Source organism: Cyprinodon variegatus, unplaced genomic scaffold (assembly GCF_000732505.1).
Source record: "Cyprinodon variegatus isolate N-32 unplaced genomic scaffold, C_variegatus-1.0 Scaffold109, whole genome shotgun sequence".
Lineage (NCBI taxonomy): Eukaryota > Metazoa > Chordata > Actinopteri > Cyprinodontiformes > Cyprinodontidae > Cyprinodon > Cyprinodon variegatus.
The window spans coordinates 899,345-925,294 of record NW_015150562.1 but is presented as its reverse complement, the minus strand read 5'-3'; the positions used below and the strand labels follow the sequence as shown (position 1 = coordinate 925,294).

At 38.2% G+C, this 25,950-nt stretch overlaps 1 protein-coding gene across 1 annotated transcript in view; it reads left to right on the top strand.

Annotated features, from left to right (window-relative positions):
* Positions 1 to 20,804, top strand: part of mrc2 (mannose receptor, C type 2) — a 31,208-nt gene extending 10,404 nt beyond the window's left edge. The window contains exons 3-29 of the mRNA XM_015374835.1: positions 1,791 to 1,964; positions 2,076 to 2,240; positions 2,991 to 3,104; positions 3,286 to 3,429; positions 3,521 to 3,712; positions 3,890 to 4,044; positions 4,147 to 4,251; positions 6,561 to 6,676; positions 6,770 to 6,918; positions 9,114 to 9,331; positions 9,425 to 9,567; positions 10,096 to 10,192; positions 10,284 to 10,413; positions 11,070 to 11,102; positions 11,203 to 11,369; positions 11,759 to 11,927; positions 12,020 to 12,162; positions 12,244 to 12,349; positions 12,424 to 12,590; positions 12,670 to 12,778; positions 12,855 to 13,093; positions 13,181 to 13,343; positions 14,529 to 14,678; positions 14,782 to 14,895; positions 15,283 to 15,462; positions 18,628 to 18,651; positions 18,734 to 20,804. Coding sequence (XP_015230321.1) covers positions 1,791 to 1,964; positions 2,076 to 2,240; positions 2,991 to 3,104; positions 3,286 to 3,429; positions 3,521 to 3,712; positions 3,890 to 4,044; positions 4,147 to 4,251; positions 6,561 to 6,676; positions 6,770 to 6,918; positions 9,114 to 9,331; positions 9,425 to 9,567; positions 10,096 to 10,192; positions 10,284 to 10,413; positions 11,070 to 11,102; positions 11,203 to 11,369; positions 11,759 to 11,927; positions 12,020 to 12,162; positions 12,244 to 12,349; positions 12,424 to 12,590; positions 12,670 to 12,778; positions 12,855 to 13,093; positions 13,181 to 13,343; positions 14,529 to 14,678; positions 14,782 to 14,895; positions 15,283 to 15,462; positions 18,628 to 18,651; positions 18,734 to 18,954 — 3,887 coding nt within the window. The 3' untranslated portion in view covers positions 18,955 to 20,804. The remainder of the gene's footprint in view (positions 1 to 1,790; positions 1,965 to 2,075; positions 2,241 to 2,990; positions 3,105 to 3,285; positions 3,430 to 3,520; positions 3,713 to 3,889; positions 4,045 to 4,146; positions 4,252 to 6,560; positions 6,677 to 6,769; positions 6,919 to 9,113; positions 9,332 to 9,424; positions 9,568 to 10,095; positions 10,193 to 10,283; positions 10,414 to 11,069; positions 11,103 to 11,202; positions 11,370 to 11,758; positions 11,928 to 12,019; positions 12,163 to 12,243; positions 12,350 to 12,423; positions 12,591 to 12,669; positions 12,779 to 12,854; positions 13,094 to 13,180; positions 13,344 to 14,528; positions 14,679 to 14,781; positions 14,896 to 15,282; positions 15,463 to 18,627; positions 18,652 to 18,733) is intronic.
* The last annotated feature ends 5,146 nt before the right edge of the window (positions 20,805 to 25,950 follow it).

The following is a 25,950-nucleotide window of genomic DNA, read 5'->3' as shown; positions in this document are numbered from 1 at the left end:
GTGTTGTTCAGCATGGGGGTGAGTAGAAAATGAAGGCTAATCATGTTTTGGGTGTACTATTCCTTTAATGTAGAGCAGCCTCAATTCCCTAATCAATTGCATAAAATATAAGGTCATTGCCCTTTCATCCCTTCCATCCTTTTACATAATACAGACTACCAATAACCTACTTTACATGACGTTAAACTACTTTTATTGCTTTATTTTGTCCTCTGATATTATGATTTTATTGCTCTTGGTATTTTCAGTAATTTTACCTGTGGTAATTTTATTGTTTTTATTAGTACCTTGCAAATATAGAGTAATACTCTGTATGTAGGGTTAGGGCCATATAAACAATATGTCACAATTATCCTGAGTATTATTGTGTTTTTTAAGCTCTTTTAGACAACAAGCTAGAACAAAATGATTACTGTAGGTTTTTACTCTCCAACTACAACTGTCGGTTCTTCAAAGGACTAATTCAGAAAAGCAATATAATCTATTTGCAAATCTAACTTGTATGATTTTTGTTTACATAAAAATGGATAAGTTTGTGATTGTGATCTGATAAAGTCACAAGGCAGTATGAGAAATGCAGATCACCACTGTAAATGTAACTTTTGTTGGATGTGTGTGAAAGTCACATTAAACCTTATTGAACCTCTTTTAGCATGAAAAACCTCAGAAAAAAGCTTCCAGTAGCTGAGGATCAGACATGCACAATGATGAGGAGGGTTTTGTCTGGCTTTGGGTGTGGGCTTCATGACTGGACCATTCCACAAGGCAGACTGTATTTTTTTCCTTTTGTTCTTTAAAAAGTGTTTTTGTAAATCTAGGATAACAGATGCTTGTGCATCTCCCACATTTCTCCAAACACACGCTCACCCGGTGAGCTGCTCCCTCCTGCGCATTTCCGCCTCTGTGTGGCAGCTGGACTTACTGTTTGTGAACCAAACAGCTGTATTTGATCACACAGATAAAGGAGAAGGGTGCTTTGAGGGGAGGAGATGTGGCCCACCACTGAAAACCTCACCGCTGTTTGTAAAATCCATCAAACACAAAACATTTTCCTTGGCTTTAAGGATATTTTTGTATGATTTTTTCATTTCAGACTTAAGTTAACCATCGTGGGTTGTAGCTAAGCCCTTTTTCTTGCTCTCTGCACCATTCCTGCACATATTAAACAATCTTCAGAAACTATTGCAGGCCTCAGTGAAATCTAGTCTGTGGTGAACAGGTTCAGCTTGAATATCCATAAAACCAGAAAGTCTAACTTCACTTATTTCATCATCTCTCCTCTCTTTTTGATTTCATTTGGCCGGGTAATTGTCTGATTGGAGTTTTTCATGTAAAGTTTCCGTGTGAAATGGTCTCTCTGCTGCAGGAAAGAAAAATGCCTCTAGGTTGAGTCATGTCCAATAGAGCCAGCAGGGGAGGGAAGACAGGGAGAAAGTTTTCTCTCCCTGGTTTGTTGCTCTCCCTCCGTTGGCCTGATCTGGTTTAGAAAGAAAGACTCTTCTTCCTTTTTATTCTCATCCTTTACCTTTTTACTCACATTTTACTGCTTTCTAAATTAGAATCCAAACAAGTAAATCATAGTGCTGCTCGATTGATGACTAAAATCTTTTTCTACGTCGATTTCCTGCACAGAACAGTTGGTTCCCCAAAAAAACCCGGAGTTGCTAAACCACTGTTTCACTCCCTGTTTTCATTGTAAGATCATTGTCTGTTTTTGCCTCCTGAGAAAACAAGTGAATTATTTCAGGTCAGCAGAAGTGTTAAACTTCTTACATCTGCTTTCTGTCCAGAGATCTACACAATCCAGGGGAATTCCTACGGCCGACCCTGCCACCTGCCCTTCATGTACCACGGCCAGTGGTTTCATACCTGCACAACCAGCGGGCGTGAAGATGGCTATCTTTGGTGTGCCACCACCTATAACTACGATACAGACCAAAGCTGGGGATTCTGTCCTATGAAGGGTAAGTCATCCCCTGATACGTTCAAAACAAGGTTCCTAAGCTCCTAACAAAAATAAATGTTCAGAATTTGAGCTCTTTGACTGAAATCTCAACCCTTTTTGTCGCCGTCAGGCAGCAGCTGTGAGGCCTTCTGGTATACTGACCCTGTGACAGACAGCTGTTATCAGTTTAACTTCCAGGCTACTTTGTCTTGGAGCGAGGCTCGGATCAGCTGCCAACAGCAGGGGGCAGACCTGTTAAGCATCGGCAAGCTACACGAGCAGACCTACATCAATGGTGAATGGATTCTGCATTAAAAACATGTATTTTAACCCTGAAATGCTTATCTTCACAACAACCCTTATATATGTCTACAAAGAATAAGAAAGGATAAATCTCATTGCTCTTTATATGAACAGTGTTTGATTATTTAATTTACTTAAACAACAAAGGGAACAGATCCATCTTAATAAAGTAAAGTTCAACCTCTTTCATATTAGTGTATAAATAGAATAAGCTATTAAAGTATCCATTAAAGTTTGATTAAAAAGTAGTGGACTGTCTAAACTTTTGATGATAAATGGATTGAGTTAAAATAAAATTCACAAATATCTCATTTATTCTAAAGCAAATGTAGGTATCATCGCTGCCTGTAACTATTTTTAATGATATATTGATGGAGACCATAGGATGATAACAGCACAAACATGTAGGGCTGATGGTTGTGTTTATGTCTGGATGTCACCCATTCGTCAGGTTTGTTAGCACTTAGCAGCAGGAACTTTCACCTCTTTAACCCCCGATGCAACTCTTATGAGTGGTTTTGCACAATTCTTCTAAATTATTCAGTTTGTTTTCTATAAATCGTTATTATGGGGTTATTTGGTATTATTTGGCACCAGAGCAAATTGTGTTTCCTGTTTAATCAACTTGTGACCCCTCCATTCCCTATTCAGGATCCAGCATCATTTTTCTCTACCATTGTTTGAGGAAATGTTTTATTTTGAATTTGCTGTAAAGACTAAAGTAATTTTTATTTGTTTGTAGGTATTCTAAACTCTCACAGCTCCGCTTTATGGATCGGACTCAATGACTTGGAGCTCAGTGGAGGCTGGCAGTGGTCCGACTCCTCACCAGTCAAATATCTAAACTGGGATCCAGGTCAGACTAGAAAAGCCATCTTTTTGGTTTTCTACAAACATACTTTGTTTCCCACAAAGGGCTACATGCAGTCTGGTTTTAGATTTTGCTGACTAACATCTATTTGTGAGTTTTATTGAGCACCCACAGTGAATTGGTGATTTAAAAAAAATATATTGTTGTTGGTTTTACCGAACTACAGACCAGCCGAGTCATGTCGAGGAGGAGAACTGCGTCGTGGTCAGATCTGAGTCATCGGGTCGTTGGCAGAACCGAGATTGCTCCGATGCTTTACCCTATGCCTGTAAGAAGAGGCCCAATGCCACACTGGATCCCTTCACTACAGGTCCATTATTTAACTTTCTGAAGGAAAGAAAATGTGCTATAATTGGGTATTAATGTAACTGGTGATTTTTTTTATGTTTTTTCTTCTTTAGATTCATGGGTGAATGACTACAAATATGAGTGTGATGTGGGCTGGCAGTCCTTCCAGGCTGGATGCTACAAACTTTTCTCAGAGAATAGGAGTTGGAATGAAGCTCTGAAAACATGCCAGAAGACAGACGCCAGTCTGGTTAGCATCCATACTCTACCTGAGCTGGAGTTCATCATTCGCAACCTGAAGAAAGGTGATTTATTTTAATGTAATCTCAGGAAAATTATTTTAGCATTTGGTGCAAAATTTATAAGAAACCCTGAAAAAAAAAAGGTTTGCTCCTTTAACACGTAATATTGTTTCCATTCAGGATTCATTTACTCTTTAACTGTATTTTTCAACCTAATATTTATTTTTTCTATGTCTTCAGACCTGGAGCAGTTATGGATCGGGCTCCATGACTTGGACATGCAAATGGACTTCCAGTGGACCGACCACACACCCGTTACCCTAACCCCCTGGCACCCGTTTGAACCCAACAACTTTCGCAACACCCAAGAAGATTGTGTTTCCATGTGGGGCCCTGTGAGTAACCTGTGCATTTTCAGATGATCTGCTGACACTGAATGATCCGTGCTGGGTGTGAGTGTGGGCCATTTGCATACATGAACCAACTGTTCTGTGCAGGAAGGCCGTTGGGACGACAGTCCCTGTAATCTGACTCTGCCGTTCATCTGCAAGAAACCAGGAACAAAGAGTGAGGGGAAGCCACAAAACCAAGAGTGCAAACAGGTGTTACACTTTTCCTTCTTTGGTCTTGGATCTAATATTTATTGGTCTTGAATCCTGTTTATTTAGTTTTTTTTTCCTGTTCCTGTGAAGAGGACCAGTTATTTTTACATTTAGTTTTAAAATCTCTGAAAAACTAAAATGAAACAGGGACCTTGTGGTTAAAATAAACCCTTATCTTTATCTTCAGGTTATCTGTAAACCTGATTAGTAGCTTCCCTTAATCATGTTTAGCTTTAAAGTGCTTATAGATTAACTATAATATTCTTACTGTCTCCCTTTGTTCTGGTTCTAAGTGGTCAATTTCTGCTGCTTTTGGGGATAATTGTTTTATTCTAACAGTATAACTTATATGCTTCATGAGTAAATAGATAAAGGAAAAGTAGAAAAAAATATTGTAGTCCAATGTACATGGTTTTGGATCTCTAGCAGAGGCGGAATTCCCATTAGGCAAAACTAGGCAGTTGGGGCCCCATAAAACTCATTTTGTATGTATGTTTAATACAGCTATTACTTATTTGTGCACATTAATTATGTTTTTGATAGAAAACAATTTACTAAAATGCCATCACAATGCTTATAATATTAAGTGTGTTTCTGGGGCCCCCGTTCAGTGTCCACCACATGGGATCAGTTCATTTGCTGTGCATGCACGAAGGTTTTCGCCTTTTTGGAAACACAGGAAGGAGCAATTAACTAAGTGAGAATGAGCTTAGTGATTGGAAAAATCTAATGCCTTTTGAGACAGCATGAAAAGTCAGCTGAGTGCCAATATTGCCCATATAAGAACAAAAGGGTACAAAAGAAAACAGAGGAAAATAACAAACGAAGGGATAAGTAGGGACATAATCTAGAACAAATAATGTGCGTCTGTTCTGTTAAATGTTCTGTATCTGTATAATGGGTCTATTTTATGTGTTGTCTTTTAAATTCACATGTTCCCATGTCTGTCTTTGCTTAGGGCCCCAAATTTCCTAAATCTGCCCCTGATCACTAGATGAAAGAAAGATATAGAAGTAAAATATTCCATGTAATGCTTTGTGTTTTTGTCAAAATTGTTTGTTTGGTCAGTCAAGTCTTTATGGTCTGATTTTGATCTACATTATACTTACAAATCCCATAACATTGTTTTTCAGAGCTTTATATACACATTTCACATCATTTACATCATTTTGTAAACACTATTTTTAATGTATCTTATTGAGATTTTATGTGATAGACCAAAGCAAAGTGGTGCATAATAGTGGCATGAAAGGCAAATGAGTTAAAGGAAATTTGTTGCATACATTTTTATTGAGTCTAATTCTGAATTAGCTTATAGAAAATATGCCTAGCTTTAAATATCTCCTGGAACACTGTTAATCTATCAAAAAAAAAAAAAAAAAAAAAAAACTACACTGCAACAGCAAACAGATGCGGAATGCTAACCTGCAAGGCGAGTTCAAGAGCTTCCAAAAATCCCATTTTAACTCTAGAGGAGCTGAATAGATCAACAGCTCAGGCTGGTGAATCTGTCAGGCAAACAAGGCAAGTTAACAAGAAAGTTGGACTGGAAATAAACAATAAGTGTCTAAATGTTAGAGTAGAAGGACCCCTCTAAACAAACATGTTTTTAATCTCCTTTTAGCCTCCAGATTGGTGGAGCATCAGAAAAAAAATGCTTCTTCCTATTTCAGTAACTGTAGTCAAATAGACACGACCCAATATGGCGCCCTCCATTGTGTGGACCTAGACATACGTATTTATGAACTCTTAATTCAAATCTATGAGAATTTATTTAAACAGGATGTTATTAGACTTTGGAAGAACAAGTATTTATAAAAGCAAAACTTAATTTTTGGTAATTAACGGTCAGATAAGTTACACATGATTCTCATTTGTAAATAGTTTCCTTGCAGTCCATTACTGTGTTGATCAAGCACATGAAAATATATTAAGGTTTTTGGTTACATGAGATGATAAATGAGGCTTACATCTTTTAATCAAGACAACAAAGAAGAGGTTTTGTTTCAGTCGATCTGTTCTCTCAAACAGCTGTTAGCTGAGTTTTTCGTGGAGATTGGAAATATTTCTGGTTTCGTATACAAAGAAAAAAGATTCTGAGGTCTTTTCATGCAGGATCTCACCTCATTTTGCCTGCTGGCAGAGCTCTGTGTCTGGAAAGGTCCTTAGCTTTCATGCATGACCTGGCAGGAAAAATGTAGGGCAGAAAAATGTTATGTTGCATGTCTGTACTTGAACATTTTATTCAGCAGTGCTATTTCACCTAACTGTTTTGAAGAGTAGTATCATTTATATATCTGTCTTCTAAGGGTTGGAAGTGGCACAGTCCAGCTTGTTATTGGGTTGGAGAAGATTTGTCCACTTTTGATGAGGCCAGAAAATCGTGTGAAGAACAGGGAGCCTCTCTTGTTACTATCACAAACAGGTACATCCAGAACTCACATAGACCAAATAAACAGGAACGTTTCTTTGTGCTAATTATAATGCTTGATGGGGAATATATTTTGTTATTGTAAAGGTTCGAGCAGGCTTTCACCACTAGCCTGGTGTTTGGCCGCTCTGGAGATTCGTTTTGGATCGGGCTGAATGACCAGGTGACTCACGGTTTATTCCGCTGGCTAAGTGGAGATGAAGTTTCCTACACCCACTGGAACCGAGACCAGCCTGGTAAATCACACAAGTCATCCTTAATAACATCTTTATGTGATTTGCTGAAGAGGTCACATCATCCATTCTGAACTTTGTGTGGTATATAGCTCAGCACATGTAAGAAAGCTCTGATCTCCAAAATTATAAGTTTCACCTCCAAAATAGTTATTCTCACACAAATTGCATAGTTCCAACTGCTCTAACTAAAAAATAAAATAAAATCTAAATTTCCATGGTAGCTGTCGCTTCCTTTACTTAACAACAACCCCATGAAACATGTTTGCATATTTACCAATTGTCTTATTTGAAAGAACAGAAAAGGTCGGAGCTTGCTTTGAGAAATTCCCCCATTCAGCCGCTCCTATTTAACTCTGTTGATAATCCATGCAGGCAGAGACAAACTCTCTTTGGATGAGAATTTAGCATAAGTGGCTGATCTACTGCACACAGCGAACACACCCCTGCCTGAAAAGAAGAGGATCAGACACAGAAACAGAAAAACAGGGATCTAAATGTAAGCTAAGCTAAAAAAAAAGCCTTTTAATATCGAATTTGTTCTCTGTGTTTGTGTCCAGTAGTTAATTTAAAGGTTAACCTAAGATAATCCTTTATTTCTATAGATAGTCTTATTGATAATTTTTTTTACAATAGTGACCTTTTAGCCATTTTGTAAAAACATGTACGGATCAACAACACAAGACTAAGTGAAATGTTGGGTAATTGATTGAGCGCCCATGTGTCCGTTTTTCATGCAGAAGCCAAACAGTCTCTGGGTAAAAGCAGGTCCTCTTTTGGAAGATAAAAAACTCACCAGTGCAAAGTATAAATTCACATTTCAACGCATTTCCAAAGGTGAAGTGAACAGAAGAGTAGATTGGTTGAAACACTGCTGATGTTATTGTCTTCTGGAATGAGGTGAAAGCTTTTAAGAGGTCTGATGCATTCCTCCACAGGGCCATAAGCGGCGCATCAGAGGCTCAAACAATAGCAGAGATTTGAAAACATTATTCTGCTTTGTCAAAATCTCCAATTTTATCCAATTCAATCCTATTTTATTGAAAACATAAAAAAAACCTTTCAAAAATAAAGACCTAAAATTTAAACAAACGGATTTTCTGATGGTGTTGATAGATGTATTTGATCAAATTAATGGAAAGAATCAGGTTCACATTATACAAAGCTAAAGACATCGGGGCTAAACGATCAGTGCAACCGTACAGATTAGTGCAGCAAAATGTATTTAAAACTAAAAGTGATCCTGATTTCACTGTGCACAATATCACAATCACAAAGAATGGCTTTTATTGCAGTGAAAATCTCTAATTTGATCAATGCATTCTCCCCCCCTGAGAGCTGTGACCACAATTTCCAGAGCATAAACACACCCAGCATGAGCATTTGTGTAATTCATTATAGTAAGATTCACCAGAATCATTGTACTTTTTTCTATCACATTGCTTGCAACATTATTCAGCATATATAATGTTTAAAAGTGTATTCTGAAATTCTGGAAGGCTCTTTTACAATAGCTTTCCCCCCCTAATTGTTTGTATATTTTTGGCTTTGCTTCATTTGCTTCCTCTTTCTCCCTCTCACGGTTTGATGAATTGATTTGTTTTCTTTCTCAAAGGGTAATTAGAGTTTAATCTACTATCAACTTCCTGGGAGTTTTAGTTCGCTTAAACTCAAGGCTAATTTCTGACTCTGACCCAACTTTGATTTATTTAGTAAAAAATATAATTGCACCCATACAGTAGAGGCATGATACTCTTTAGTCTGCCCTGCACAGAGGAGTGCTAACAGTGCTGTAATGGAAGTTTAATTCACAGTGGACATAATTTCAAAACAAAATCCGAAGATGTGTTCATATAACAGGTGCTATTGTTTTTTTAGATTGAGGCATTAACTATTTCACATTTTAAAGCTTTCAGAGTAACCTGTGAAATGATATGGTCTGACTCTGGCAGATCTTTGTACAAATTTTCCTCAGTAGTTGTCTGATATTTATAAGAGAGCAGGTTGATTATGCATAGGCTGCAAACTATGAATGAGCATGTCACTTTTTTTTCTTTTATGTTAAACCAGAGCAATATAGCATTATCAGACTTTGCTACTTGTTCTTTGTGCATTTTGAGATCAAACACTTTTCCACTCATAGGAAATGCGAAACCAGATTTTCCACTTGTAACCCCCCCGCTCTCCATCTGATTTAGAGAACATCAGCGGTGGCTGTGTTGCGATGGCAACAGGCTCTGCCACGGGGCTGTGGGAGGTGAAGGAGTGTGCCTCGGCAAAGGCGAAGTTCATCTGCCGTCAGAATCAGGATGCATCTCAGAACCCCGAACCCCCTGCTCCGCACCCCACTCCCAGCCTCAGCGGCACCTGTCCTTATGGGTGGAAGAGCAACAGCAAACTGCGCTACTGTTACAAGGTTCCTCCTGCACACTTTATACAACTTCCACAGTAAGTTGGAGAAACATCTGTTGTAGCATTAAAGCAGGACTGACACCAGGCCTTTGTGCAGGTCTTTCACAACGATAACAAGGAGATGAAGTTTAAATGGGGAGATGCTCACCTGTTCTGCCAGAAACACGGAGGGAATCTGCTGAGCATTGGCAGCCCTGAGGAGGAGCAGTTTGTCCTTGAGGTCCTTCAAAGGATCTTTGGGTGCGTATTGACTGTGAGTTTATCAAGAACACTAAATACTCAGTCAGGATCAGAAAGTTTACAAGATATTTGTTAAGGAGGTGAAAACTTCCAGTTTACAACATGGTTATTGCAGCTTTTATGAAAAATAACCAAGCACCTAATGATGGTGGGAGAGTGTTGGTTGTGATGCTGTGGGCCCATTTGTTTTGGACATGAACTCTACAAACTATATGAATGTTTAAAATAAAAACCTGGAGGCTTCTGCCCATAATAACGAATCTCAATCAGGTCACATATTGATCCAGAATACCTGACCGAATCAACATAAAGATGTACCAGACATTAACTCAACGTTCTTCCATAAACATTTTAGTCCCCAGTCCTAAATCCTATAGACACAACTTATGCTGCTGCAGTAAAATGTGGTTTAATTTTATAACTTTGAACAGATTTTTACCTGGGTTGCTAAACTCTGTAGAGGAAACAGTGTCTACTATGATCTACTCGTCTACCTTCAAAATAATAACATGATATTAATGCCTACAGAGAGTTAGAGGAGCATGAGCATCGGTGGTTTTGGATCGGTCTGAACCGCAGGAATCCAACAGACAATGGCAGCTGGAAGTGGAGCGATGGACTGCCTGTGAGTGCAAACAGTATCCAGCTATAACCTCCAAAAGAAGCTGATGCAAGTGACATAAACACATCCTGTTTTTGCTTTACTTGTATTTCAGTTGACATACCAGAACTTTGGCCGCTACCACTACAGCACCCGACAGTGCGCTGCAGCTGACCTGGGCACTGTGACCTGGCAGCCCATGCACTGTGACGCTCAGTTAGACTGGATCTGCAAGATTCCCAAAGGTTTTCAGTTTTAATTATCATCACACAAAGTCATCATTTCACATTGAGATTTTCTGTAGGAGAAATACGGAAGTCACTTGCAGAAACATTGTTTTTATGAAAAGTATTTTCAAGGTTTACTGATTTTTTTAATTATTTTTCTGTAATGTTCATCTAGGTGAAGCTTTTCTATTTTTGAATTAGCATGTGCACTTGGACATTCTGTATTCCTAAAAATTAATTTGGTCTCATTATTGACTTTCCCTAGGTCACTTGAACGTTTTTTGTTTATTTATTTATTTTTTGGTGAATACTGACTTGAATGTGGACCTGTTATCAATTCTGTCTGCCCCGATAAAAGTCTTGTTCCATCTGAAGGAAAGTAACTGTAGAGAATGATGCTACCATCACTTTTTACTTTGGCATTAGTGTTCTTTAGATGTTTTTTGGGCCAATTTAGCAGAGCAATCCTCTCACGACTATTTAGGTAATATATGCCTGTCTTAGATTCATTTGTTTATGATTTGTTTTTCAGAGCATGTGTGTTGCATCAATGAGGAAAATACATTTTTTTACTAGAAATGTTCTTAATTTATTTTTTTTTTTGGTTATAATTTATTTTCTGTGTAACATATAAAACCTAATAATGTATGTTTTTCTTTCATTTGTGCTTTTAGGAAGTTCTGAGATTGTACCAGAAGAAGCAGAAGGTCTGTTCCATTTTCCATTTAGTTTCCATCTTTCTTTTGTACATTGAAATTAGATCCCTAAATGCATCACGTCTGCCTTCCCCTGCCTTTGATTAATAAGGCACCAGTTCTCCAGAGTGGATTCCCTTCCATGAGGCTGAGTATAAATTTTTCGACCATCGCACCACTTGGGACCAGGCCCAGAGGATCTGCTCCTGGTTTCATTCCTCTCTGGCCTCCGTCCACTCAGCTGAGGAAAAGGTTTTCCTGAGCAACAGTTTAAACAAGGTGCTGCAGTTTTTTTGAAATAAGTCTTACATGTGAACAGGTTTGAATTTATGATAGTGTTTTTGTTTTTAGGGCTGCAACTAATGATTATTTTGCAAATCGATTAATCTAAACCAGGTTACACTAAAACTTGAGGAGTTCTGGATAGTTTTTTTTAATCTTAAATGCAAAATATTTATCTATATTTAAAGGCATGTTTTAAAGTTTTTAAAGGCATGTTTTAGAGTTTTTATACTCCAGTTAACGATTAATCGATTACTAAATTAGTTGACGATTATTTCAATAAGCGATTCATCACAATTAATCCGATTTATTGTTTTAGCCCTATTTGTTTTATAATATTAACATTCAGTGTCTTTGCATTTTTTTTTCTTTTATCTACTCTGTAGATACTGAAGTCTGATATGGATAGTTGGTGGCTGGGGCTCCGCACCTATGAAAATGACGGTCGTTTCCGCTGGTCTGACAACTCTGTGCTCAATTATGTTTCATGGGAGCTCGGCAGGCCACTAACGGTGAGCCGTGATCGCCGCTGTATCAGCATGTCAGTGAGCAAAGGTAAAATCGTCCAGAAATGAATCCTGCCAGACTAATCCAAACACAAATGGACGTTTACCAGGTGAGATCTTGTTTGTGCTGCATGTAAATAGGAGAGTGGAGGGATCAGAAATGCCATTCTGATCTGCCCTACATCTGTAAGAGGGTGAACGTTACAGGGACCTTTCCTCCGACGCCATCAGCCCCTCATCCCCCTTCAGGCTGTCCTAGTGGATGGTCGCTCTATCAGCATAAGGTGCCCGGATTTCTATTTGACTTATAGATTAAAAAACCTTGACGCCTTAACTATAACTGTGCTGTTATTTGCTGTCTATAGTGTTTCAAAGTATTTGAGTTGCCTGTGGTCACATGGGCTGCAGCCAAGCTGACATGTGAAAGCAAGCGAGGCACACTGGCTCTGGTGTCCAATCATTTAGATCAAGGTAATTAATAGATGCTTCAGTTGGTATAAATGTCAAATCAGCAGACATGATACAGCTGCTTCTCTGCCTCACAGCTTTCCTCATCACCTTGTTGAAGAACGTCAGCACTGACCTCTGGGTGGGTCTGACCTCAGACTCCGAGGGCCACTTCCGCTGGGCCCGAACCGGCCTTCTCAGCTACACCAATTGGGCCCCCGGAGAGCCCATAGACAACAGCGGCCCACATCACAACAAGACGCGGGTATTCCCAGTGCTCTCTGTTCATGTTTTGCCTCTGTCTGTAGTTTGTTACTGTTCTGACTGTTTCAATGCTGCTTCAGGGCAACTGTGTAGCAATGATTTATGGGAACCCCGATAGGAGAACTGGGATGTGGGCCTCCCGGGCCTGCGAGATGGAGAACCTCGGCTACATCTGTCAAAAGCAGCCAGGTATGATGATCATCAACAACCAGAAGAAAAACTGTGTAGATAACTTAGCAAACATATTCGTCATGTCTGACTTTAGATCAAGCTCTTCCTCCGGCTCCGCCCCTTATTCCTGACTCCTTGTTAAAGCCTGTGGAGCTAGGCGGAAGGACATATCGGATTGTGAAGAAGCGTCTTGACTGGACTGGTGCTCTCCACATCTGTGAATCTTTGAACGGGACACTTGCAGATGTAAATGATCCATACCAACAGGCCTATCTGACGCTGCTGATCAACAGCCTGCACCAGTCAGCCTGGATTTCTCTCTATAACTATGGAGTAAGTAACCGACCGTCTCGTTACGTTTTAATGAGTCAGTCTATGAGGTCACCTAACAAATGCATTTGCTTTATCATTAATGCACAGGGACGAATCTTTACATGGTTAGGTAATGAAGAGGTCAAATACTCCAACTGGAAGGATGGAGAGCCCAATCTGATGGCTGGATGCGGTCACATGACCACTACAGGAGAGTGGACTACGACTCCCTGTGATTATAAATTGGAGGCAGCTATATGTGAAATTAGTGGTATGTATTTTATAAAAAAAAAAATGAGTAAAGTTAATGTGTTTTAACTCAATCTGAAATCTTTTAATATCCAGCCTCAAAGAATCAGACTAATGTGGTCTTGATATATTTCTGCAGCATTCTAAGGATCTTTGTTTGGATTTTGGCTGCTTTTTTGTTCAATTTCTCCTATTGTCTTTCTGTATTAAACATTGGCGCTAACTTTAAGCTCTACATCCTTAGTCTGCATTTGATGCCGGACCAGCAGGTTTTGCAACAGCTTTTTCCGCACTGCCATAAGACTGTTGAACTGTTGAAACTCTAATCAAGTCACAAATCGAGACTCTGAATCACACTGTAAACATCATATTTGCACTACACTGCGAATTTTCTAATTCCTTTAAATAGAACTCAACTCAGTTTTCTACTGCATTTTCCACCATATTTATTTATTTATTTATTTTTGCACTGCTCTGAACCTTCCATATCAATGCCTTTGAACCATTTCTCTCCTACACTTTTTACATGTTGATCACTGCTGCACTTTCTAAATGGGAAGGTTCATTTCACTGCTAAGCTGCTCATTCACTGTTGAAAAGCTGTATGCATTGAAAACTTGTTTTATATACACTCTGTGTATATAAAATGACAATAAAGTTAGCCTAAGTCTAGTCATCTACAGACATTCACACCTGGCTTAAACTTCTTCTGACTACGTTACAATGTCATATAACTGGCTTACTTGTAGCTGTTGACTGAGTTATGTTAATTTGCACACACCCCCTTCTGAGTAACGAGTTCTTTTATTCGTCCTATTTTGAAGAAAAAAAGAACTCTGTGTTTCATCATAATAACTGAGTAATAATCAAAAGTTTAAAACACCTCTGATCAACATAGTGTTTAAAATTTGAGTAAAAATAAAGAAATTCAAAATTTTTATGATGGGGGGCTGCTTGAGGTGCAAGTACTGCACGAAATAATGTCCTTGTTTGTTACCAGGGTTGAAGAGAGATGTGTTGAAAAAGCAGCTATCGTCCCATGAAATCCTTCAAAAGACCCTCAGATAAGCCGAAGAACCATTGATCAGGGGCACTTTTAAGGATTACGTGCCAAAGCACACATGAACAAAGGAGACTTAAAGAAGGAGGGTTTAAAGCATTTGCGGGCTGAGCTGCTTTTTCACTGCAGCTGTTGTTATCCTTACAGATGATCCTGTGTTTCATCAGTGGATCTACCCAGGACTGTGCCCCGACTCTGTTGGAGAGTGGGCCTGGGTCCCTTTCAGGAACCACTGCTATGCCTTTAACCTGCAGCTACTTAAACTGCAACAGGACGCGCTCACATCCTGCAAAAAAAGTGAGAAAGCCTGCTGTACAGAAAAAATATATAACACGACGATCAGAATGCTTCTTCACAGGACTTTGGTTTTATTCTATCTTTGTCTTTTTGTTTCCATTAGTGGGAGCAGAACTTCTCTCCGTCCTGGATGAGGTAGAGAACAACTTTATATGGGAGCACATCCAGAGTTATGCAGAACAGGCGCGTGGAGCTTGGCTGGGCATCAGCATTAAAGGTCCGACAGAAAGTTCCTACTTCCTTCTGCACAGAAGTTAACTTTTACTTTTTCAAATACAGACATAGTTAATTCACTTAACAAAATATTTCCAAATCATTTTCTTTATTATGTATTTTTGTGCTTTTTACGTTGATTTAAAAAAATGTTATTAAGGAATGCTGATTAGCAGGGTTGTTTTTTGTTATTATAAAACTTATCCTGTAAAACTTTATTTCTTTGCCTGTTTTATCAATCAGAACAAATGCTGTGAAATGTGCTTGGCTTGGATAATGAGGAGATTAAATCCATTGAAACTGCACAGTTCAGGCAGAAGTATGGCAGGTTTGGTAGTTTATATGTTTTGTTTTTCCAAGCCTCTCATCATACTTCATGTTTGTGTCACAGAGAGACGTCTTGTGTGGAACGAAGATACAGACCTGTCATTTACCAACTGGGAATCCCGCAACGTCGCTTTTTCAGTGCTTTCGGCCAATTCCTGCTTCTGGATCCAGAGCAACAGCGGCCGGTGGAAGCCTGGCTCCTGCAGAAATCTCACGCACGGGGTGATCTGCAAAAAGCCTCGTAGTACGTATACGAAAAACACAAGTCAAACGGTTTATACAGTGCATTGCTAAAGTATTTATGACCCTCTAAGGTTCTCACATTCCTGGCATTACAAACACAAGCTTCCTTTTATTTTCTTAGAGGGGGTCATAGAATGATTATATAGGGCGTTCGGTGCTGGTCCTTAAGGTCTTTGAATAGGGTGTGTAACATTGGTCGGGCTGAAAATGGCATAGTTGCTCTACTATGAGCACTAATGCAAGCCTAGAATGAAACGACAGGTATTCTTCCTCTTATGGTATGCTCATGAATATTTAGATGAGCTGTGCGCTGATTGGTTGGTTTCCAACGAGCGAAACTGCAGAACAAAGACGCATTATAGCAACAAGCAATCACTCACTCACTGAAACATCAAATAATTGATATGGTAGGGTGACCAGACGTCCTCTTTTACCCGGACATGTCCGACTTTTCATACCAGAAAAAATGTTTGGGGGGAATGTCAAAATTGTCCGGGATTTTGGTCGACTACAATGCAACTGCCATCTGCAACAAAAAAATTATATTTTCAGTTTTTTTACTGGAGGATTCAAGCTATTCCACCAGGGTTTCCGCCGGTCATTAAAAATCAATAAATGTCATTAAATTATTCTTTTTTAAATTAAGGCTTTAATTGGCATTACAATTAATTAAATGTGTTTATTGTGGCATTTTAAATGCTTTCTTAAAAAAATTTGTTTATTAAAACAATTTTGTCAAACATATCACGTTATATTTGTGTGGAACTGCTTCCGGTTGATCGCAAAGCCGTATGTTCGGAAAAAGCTAGAGAATTGGGGGAAAATGCCAATTTCAACAAAAGTGGCGGGAAAACAAGGAATTCGAGACATGCCTGCAGCCTGTCGACGGGTACCTGTTGGTGGCATTAAAATTATTCCTAAGAGCATTAAAAGAGCATTAAAAAAGCATTAAGTTAGAGTTATTCATTCCTGTATAAACCCTGTTCACAGACTGCACAGCTTGGAGTGGCAACTATGTGACTGTAAGAGAGTAAACCGAAACTTATTGGCTAATTTTTCTGACTAATCCAATCAGTGCGCACTCTTATGCACATCGCTTTGGACAGATACTCAGCACAGGTTTCTTCTCCCCACACCCCGCTCTCTCTTGTTGTCTGCGCAGTCAAAGTAGTTCTAATCCGCACATGGTGCACAAATTATTGTATTGCCTGCACGCTCTAATCTAGAATCTGGGATAATTTATCCGACTTGCGGGCATCCGTGAACAACTATCTATATCAAGGAGACTCCCGCAACTCCCAGGAGACTTGGGTTGTCTGTAACCGGCCCCTAGCCCCCCTCCTCTGGCTGAGGACGGGCGGCTCATGGCTCTCTGATGAGGTCTGGTCCAGCCAGTGGCCCAGCAGTTGACACTTCATACCAAACTGAATTTGCCCGTTTTATGGTGGTAGTTTACAATTGTGAGATTTGGAGAGAAGGGAGGTATCAATAGGGTTTGAACTTCTCTGTACGTCCATTTCACCCACTGGACTATCGTTATTCACCTATGACAATGTAAACTTGTTTTTGCATTCTATGACCCCTTTAAAGTTAAATTTGATTTAACAATAAAGTGATGTAAATTAAAAGGAAAACATGTTGTGTATCTTTTGAGAACAGTGAATATCTTGAAAGTCTAGCATGCATTTGTATTCAGCCCTCTAGTGCTTTAAAAGTGCACCTTTTACTTCGACTCCTTTTAGCTTTCACATCAAAAGAGGTACATTTATATCTTCTAACCATTAATCATTTTTTAACCTTAGCCAAACTGTTTGGACAGTATCTCTGAACAGCTGACTCTTCTACATTTGCCTCAACTGGATCTACTGGCGTTGACCAAGAACTTCTAACATATGCTTATGTTTTTATCTAAAATCAATCCCATTTTTGCTTTAATTGTATTTTTAGGGTTGTTGCGTAGCTGAATGGTAAACCTCCACCAAAATCCAGAATTGTATGCAATCTCTAAGAGATTTTGCTCTCCTATTAACCTTGACCTGCTGACTGATGCTGCCCTTAACATGTTTTCCTCTGTGAATCATGCATTCGGGGGTAATGTGTAGTGTCAGTTTTCTGCCTCACACAGACGTAGGCCAGAAAGCTCAGTTTCTAAACTCCTCTAATCGGGGTACTTTATTCAGCAGTTGTTGTGTCGTCTAGATGACTTGAGACAAACAACAAAAGGTTCACTTATTAGTTTTTTTGTTCAACAATAAGTTGCCTCTTTCCACTCTTCCATAACAAACAGTTTCCATGTCAACAGTTGTTTTACACCTGAGCTGTGGATCCCTGCAGCTCCTGCAGAGCTAACATCTCATGTTAGCTCAATAGGAGCTAACAAGAGATCATTGTTTGACTTCTTTCTTGTTATGCTCCACTGTGTATTGGTACAGCACTTAAACACTGTGATAAAATACCTGGATGTTTGTGATTTTAAACTTACCAGTGGGTTAGAAAGAGAGATGTCAAGTAACAAAGTACAAATACTATATTATGTTACTTAAGTAGGAATTTTGGCTATCTATAGGTTTTACTTCTTACTTTTTATAATTTTTTAGACAACTTCTTACTTCTACACCTTTCATATTTTTGCATTTATCTCTACTTTTTTCTCCTTACATTTTGAAAAATAGACTTTTGTTTCAAAAAAACATCAAAATCATTTGTTTTATCCAAACAATTTATTTTGTCTTGAATTTGCTGTTCATCACATACCAAAATAAATATTTTTTTTCAAGATGATGCAAAGTTAAATTTGACAGTGTTGTCATTAGTTTTAAAACTAACAAAATTATGTATAAGGAAGTTATTATCCGGAATTGTAGAGAAATGTTCCTCTAATAAGGCAGTGCAGTAACCAGTATGAGGTTTAAAGCATCTGTCCTTAACACTTTTTTCATGCATTATTTTACTTTTTTACTTTAAGTAGTTTGAAAAAATTGTACTTTTACCCTTTTACTTGACACACAAAAGTGTTTCTAAACAGTAGGATTTATACAGTACTTCTACTTGAGTAATAAACATAACCACTTTTTACACCTAAGGTTGGAAACCTTTTGTTTTAAAGAAAATCTTTGAAGAATAATTAGATAATTATGTTATTAACTGTTTCCTTTTTCCACTCCAGGTGCTGAAACATCAGATGTAACAGGTATGTATTTTCTTATCAATTCATTCATTGTATCCCTTGTGCATACTTTGTATAGCACTAACTATTCTGTAATTTTTCCCAGTGAAATTGGACCATGTGCCCATTCTGATAGTTGTCATTGTGACGGCTTTGATTCTGGTTCTGGCGATGGCCACAGTGATCTACCTGTACCGGCGGCGAACTGCGGGGTCACGCGGTTCATATGAAGGGGCTCGCTATAGCCGCACCAACTCAGGCCACGGCGAGGAGGCCGAAAAGAACATCTTGGTGTCCGACATGGAGCTGAACGAGCAGCCGGAGTAGCTCCGGACTGACCTGTGGACTTGACCTGACCAGATGAAGACTCTTATTCTGAAACAGTTTTTTTTAACCCTTTTTAACTAAATTTTTTTTTTTTTTTTTTTTTTATTCTGAAAAGCTGTGTAGAACACAGCTATTTTTTTTTCTAATTGAATCTCCATTTTGGAAAAGAAAAGGAAGAAATTGAACAAATCAGATACACCCATCTGCTTTTTCCAAAATGCGTAGGCAGCATGCAATTGATCTACTGTGAAAAGTTTTATTGCTGCTCAGAAATATTCAGCCCAAAAAACCGTCTTATGAAATAGATCTCCTCGTCTTTTTCCAAATTCAGTTTTAGCACACAGAGTCCTCTAGTCTTGTTCCTATTCTGACTTAAATCCACTTCTTCGTTGTCCAAGTTGACAGATTTTCTTCTTGCATTCCTTTGTAAGATTTGTTTTGTCTTGTCAGTATTAACCCAAACTTGAATGCATTTTTTGTTTTGCGTTTGTTTCTTTCACTTTATGGTTATCTGTGTAACTGTAGAGAAGCCTAAGCGGTGAAGTGTGTTTGTGGTTTTTATGAGCTTGCCTCTCTCCCTCCTCTGCGACCTGACACGTCAGCAAAGGCTGTCAGGCTGGCGGCAGAGAGGGCAGAAAGAAGTCCAGATGTGAACGTGTTAAAAGTGTGAAAGGGCTCGCTGACCTCAAACTTTCTGTAAGGGTGAACACTATAATTGTGCACATAAGTAGGACCTTGCAGTAAAAGCTGGTCTTAAATGGACTACAGTCTTTTTTAGTGCAGCACAACCTGGGGGGTTGTTTTGTTACATCAGATTTTGGAGTCACCAAAGCCTGAAATCCATACTGTGGTGGTTTTGCTCTTAGCCTTCATCACTAGCGTGCGGTCTCTGATCTACGATTCTTGACTTTGTTTGCCTTGGCTCTTTGTACCACCATCTGGAGCTGATTCAGCAGTTTTTTGAGTGCAGTCATTTTGTTTGAACGCTCTCTTAAAAACTGTCTGATGCATCTTGTTTGTATGACCTGAGGTTCTTGTTACTGTATGTTGCATCAGCTTGGTTTTTTGTCCTGAAGATGTCATTTTTCTTGTATGGAGCAGCTCTGTTTCTGCAGCATCACTTGAACCGCCGTGAAGGAAAACATCTTTAATGTTGTTTTTACATATTTCATTGCCAAAGACTGTCCAACCCACCATCTGTGCAGGGTGCTTAATATCTCTTTAAGATTTCAAACGTTTAACCTTCGTCCTTCAGCTCATGCCTCTGAGTACATTTCTCTTCCTCTCTCTCTGCTTGCAGGAATGCTTTGGAGCCATTTCAGTCTGAGGCTTTTGGTGTTTTACTAAGCTGCTGTGAAAAAAAAAAAAAAAAAAAAACTGAGGGGGAAGGGAGGAGGAGGAGAGGTGTGTGTGTGATGTGCGTACGCAGCCTCCAGCTGCGGAATGTTGAGTCGGCAAGAAGAGCTCAGTGGCACGTCTGGAACCAATCAGAGAAGTAGAGCTTAGGGACACGAAGGGTCAGAATGGGGGGGAATAAAAGAAAAGGGAAAAGGAGGACGGGGGAGAAAAGGAAGTAAAAGGGGGAGAGCAAGGAGGAGTCAGAGATGTAGGTAGGTAGAGGAAAGTTGGATTTGAACAGAGGCAGCATGTCCTCTGCTGGTGGATTCATGAAAAAGTCACAGCAGCCGATCAAACTTGGGCGATTAAGTGATTCAATAGTGTTCGCTTTCTTCCATCTGTGAAACAGGTCTGGTCTCCCTGTGGATAAACCTAAAGGACCTGTTGGAATTTCTAAGGATTTTTTGTGACATTTTTATATGAAATTAATAAAGTTAATTTCCTCAGATTTGTATTGGGTGTTATTTATTATCATTAGGGCTGAAACACTTAATAGTGATTAATTGATTATTAAAATAATCGTCAACTATTTTAGTAATCGATTAATTCTTAACTGAAGAATAGAGACTATTTGAGCCTTAAGTCTCCTCTTTTGCCTTTGGCACACCTTTCTCTGGCAGAGCAACCAGCTTAGAGCAGTAATTATACCAAAATTTCATTTAGAAAAAAAAAAATCAAAAAAAATTCTTAGTCTGTCAATATTCCCTATCTAGAACTTCTTAAGTCGAAAACTTTTAGTTTCCTTTGGTATAATTCTGTAAAAAGAAATTGTTAAAGGAAGCATTTGCTATTAGATTTTTGATTTATTAATTCATTGACTGATTAATTGATTAGCAAAATGATTGTTAGTCACAGATCTAATTATCATATGAAAAGTGTTCAGAAAATCCTATTTTAAAGTGAACAGATGAAGTACTATGCATTGTAGGATCAGTTAGTTGCCACAAGAGGGCACACCTCACCCAGTGTATTAATCTACTTCCAAGATTTTAAACTAGTCTATTATGTACTTCTCAAGTATAACTATAGTGTTAAATTTAAATTTTCAGTGCTTGAACCATCAATCTATATGGATTGATAGATGAGTAGAGGAATTTGTTGGTAATTACATTACTTTTACAGTTGGGCCATTGGGTGCAAAATCCTGAAGAACATGTCTTGAATGACAATACCAAACATCTGGACAGGTACATATGTATATCTGTGAGGGAGGTTTCAAAAAAGAATATTTTCTTTTGTTTTTTAACACTAAATGTATTGTTTAGACACCAGTTTCTGTTATATTGGCGTTTTTTATTACCTCCGATTTACCCATTCACAAGCCTTTACATAACTTAATGACATGCTGAGGTCATTCAGTAAGTGAGATCAGATGTACCACAGGAAAACATCTAAAGCAAGAAGGTCAACAGTAACCTGCACCAAAGAGGGATATTTCCAAAAACTTTTAAGGACGGCTCGCTGCACAGAGTTTACATGTTTGGCTCAATATTTGAAAAACTGTTGGTTAGCTGAGAACTTATTCATAATCATGTTAATTTCATAATATTCTAAAAAAGACAGGTGTTTTGTGATATTAACAGATATTTACAATATTTATAGAGAAATTGCTCTATATTGCCAAAATATTTGGGTCAGATTTTGATTTTGGATGTTCCATTCACTTCCAAAACTTCATGTGTATAAAATTTGACGTGGTGAAGCTTGGCTGGTCTGCACTGAGTCCTGACGTCAGCATTATATAGAACCTTTGGCAAGATTTAGAGCAGAGGCTGCAGTTATGGTTCTCTTATCTAACGTCAATTTCCATTTTCCAATATAAACTTTTGAAAGAAAATGGGAAAACAAAACACTGAAATGGTAAAAAATGCATATATTAATTATTTGTTATTAAGAAAAAAATAAATTAGTAATGTTTTAAATAGTGCCCTTATTGTTTTATTGTTTTAGATACTCTATAAATAAAAGTAACAAGAAGAAACAAGCCATTTAAAAATGTAAAAATAATTATCTTAAATATTTTATAAGATAATTTTCCCTTCTTTTATAGGATTAGAATAGTCCTTAATCATAATTTTATCATCTGATAATCTCATCCATTATTTATCTACTGTTTTTCAAGTGGTAGCGTTTTATTGCATGATAAAGCATTATACTGAGATAAATAACTATTATGGAAATAAATGATAACTGGATTGAGTCCCTTTAATTAGCTGCCTGTATCATTTTATGATTCATTACACCTGCTTTTCTTTCCTTTGCGTTCTTTTATTCATATAGCTTGACTGGTCAAAAACATGGATCTCTGAGGGCTCCTTTTCATTTAAGCACCAAGCATATGATTCTCATACCTGCCGATGTGAGTTCATAGTTGGAAACCTTTTACTTAGATATATAATTGGAACCCAGGAGAATAGAATAGTCCTAAATCATCCTTCCATCATCTGATAACCGCATCCATCATTTCTATACAGTTTATCAAGAAGCAAAGGCCATTTTAGATTAAAGCCCTGCATGTTGACTCAACAACTATTACTGACTCTCTGGAGCTAGATATGACCCTGCGAGGTCACAGTCTGGTAACCTTTGAGGTTAATGGATTCTCCAGAGAGGCCATCTGCCGCTTGCTCCTATTGGTTGCTGCATAGATGCCAAGACTGTGCGGGGAAAATCACAGCGGATAGTCATTGATTGTTTTATGATTCCTATGAAACTATATTTTATATATATATCCAGACAATAAAGAACCTATTTGAATGATCTATTAGTTAAATACTCCTGTTAAAACTTTTCTGGTCCTGTTCTGTTCATAATTACCTAAAGGCTGAAACTGATATTTAAAGCATCTGTTAAAGCAGAGCTTCAACGTGTCATTCTGTGTCATCCAGCAGCATGTTGGAACGGGTCAGCTCACCGGGAGGCAGGAGAATGGTTTCAATGAAGCACCTGGTGAAACTGGCGCTCAGTACCTCCTCTTGCAGGAGACTTGCACCTCTGCAGCATCACATCTGAGCCAGTAAATTGCTTGTTATTCAAATCCACTTGGCTCTGTGTAATCCATCTCACTTAGGATGGATGTCACAATTCGCCCCCCTCCTGCCAGAGTGTACCACAGGAATGCAGGATTTTGTGGTTTTGCTGAGATTATCACATTTCACAAGCTTGACACTCATCATCTTGAACATTTCAGACGTATTCTTACAGTTTGAGCTTGTTTGATTTTCTCCCTGAATTTCTGGCTGAGGATAAGCTGCATCCTTAACAGGCATTTAATCAAGTAGGATCTTCTATTTTTTTTACTTTTTTCGACGGCCTTGCACATCAATGAGTGGGCACTTTGTTGATCTTTGCTTGCCAGGTGTTTCATAGATTACATGTGCAGATCATCTGAGAAACAGAATTAGATGACATGTTTCCCTGGCAACAGCTGAATGAGACTTAAAGTTGTCGTCCTTCGTCGTAACAAAGATCTAACTGCCCCTCCTCAGACATTTGACGTAGCTTTAATGTACTTTCTAAGCACATTCTCTGGCTTTTTTCCAACTTAAATCTTTACACTGAAAATAGTTGTTGTATTTTGGCTTAAATATATCTCATGGTGCTGGAGGTCTGGGAAAATCTTACAGCTTCATTTTTCTCACCCCCTCTGAGCCACTTCATGTTTAATTAACCAACAACCGAGACAAGGAAGGAGAGTGAAACTCTTCACTCAGGCTTAATCAATATCCTCTTAATTTGCAAGCTTGATGTTCAGATTGTACTCTTATGTCCCTCACAAGCTGCTGTTTATCCCCCGTCCTCTGCCTCCCTCCCAAACTTTTCTGCTTGTATTGTTGGCACTGCAGAAAAAGGAGCGTTAACAAGTGAAATTAAAATCCCATTCACTCTCCTTAGTCATCCGCATTTCGGAGGCCATGCAGCCAAAGGAGAAGCAGCTGTTGGTCTGGCAGTGGAAAAGACACACGCATACTGAGAAAATGAAAAGAGAGAAGCAGAAATAAACAGAATCGTGCTCCCCTCAGTGTGAAAAGCAGCAGGAGATAAGGCTTACATCAAAAGAAGGTATCTGATAAAAGATGTGTTCTTCTTCTCTCAAAGCTGCTTTTAGCTCTTAAAATCAATTCTTTAGTTTAAGATATGGAAGCCTATATATTATCTGATTTTACCGGCCAAGATAATGACCAATCCAGACAGAAACTATTTTTTTTCCACCATTGATTTTGGTAACTCTTTCCACACTGCATTTTCTCTCCTTTTTTTCCACCACATTTAGGATCACCTGAAGCACTCGAGTTCCACTCACATTTTTGAGAAAATGATTGGAAGAAGGCCTTGAGATGTTGACGATGTAACTCAAAAGCATTTTGTCAAAACAAAACGAAAGAAAAGTGAGTTCAATGTCGTTTCTTTTCAGGAGGTTAGTTTCACCAACAGAACTAATTTGCTGCCGGAGACGTATCCAGTCAGGCAGATAATTTGGGCTTATTATGGGTATTCAAAAAGTTTTGAAATTATTGCTTGTATGAATCTGCGCTGCCTCTCCAAATCTTGTGATAGCAGAGAAAACACTTTTGCATGTAATTATTTCTGATTAATTATATGTCCTGATGATGCACAGTTAAATCCACAGAGAAAAAAATGCAAAAGAGAAACACCCTCAAGGTAAGTCAGATGGAAGTGTTGGTTTTTGATTTAATGTATTCAAAAACCGAGTAAATGCTGCAGGTATCTCCAAGTTTGTTTGTTTTTTTCTATTGAACAGCCCGGTAACATCTGTGTTTATCTCCCTGTCAATGGCCTTGGATAACACAACACCATCCAAAAATAAGACTTTGTGACAGGCATTTCATTCTAACATGCACAATTTGATCTCCAGATAAACCAGCAAATTACACTGCTGAAAAACCACAGCTTGCAGGTTTAGTGCACATGCATTTTACACAATTAGTATTACTTGAACTAATGCTATACTATGCTGTCTTTACTCCTAAGGTTTCATTCCCTCCTGCATGCTTAAAATTAAAAGTTATACTTACCTATACTACCACTTTGTAATTAGTTACTTCTAATAGGTATTAAAATTACATATTGCAGATGTTTAGATGATCCTTAGTCATAAAACAGAAATAAAAACCAATGTTGTGGATCTTAGAAGCAAAGTATCATACCTATTCTATCAAAGAGGAACACTTTGAATACCAAACTGCTAATATTTAAAAATTGGGGCAGGACTTGATGTTAAATGAATCCTCCCACTTAAAGCCACATGACAAGCATCTTAAATAAACCCAATAAATGAAAAAGAATTTGACAAAATCTTTACAAAGAAAGCATTGCTGTAAGTCATTTTAATTCCCACCATAGGAGCTTATTCTATTTTACTTCAGAGGTGTTAAAAGTATAAATGTTTATTACCCAAAAAGTATATTTCCAACTGTTTAAAAACACGTTTATAGAAGTTAGAGGATCAACTTTAGCTTTTTACTCCAGTAAAACTATAAAAGTAAAATTTTTAAAATTACTTAAAGTATAAAAGTAAAAGTATTGCAAGAAAATATGTTGATGACAGATGATTTAAACCTCATACTGGTTACTACA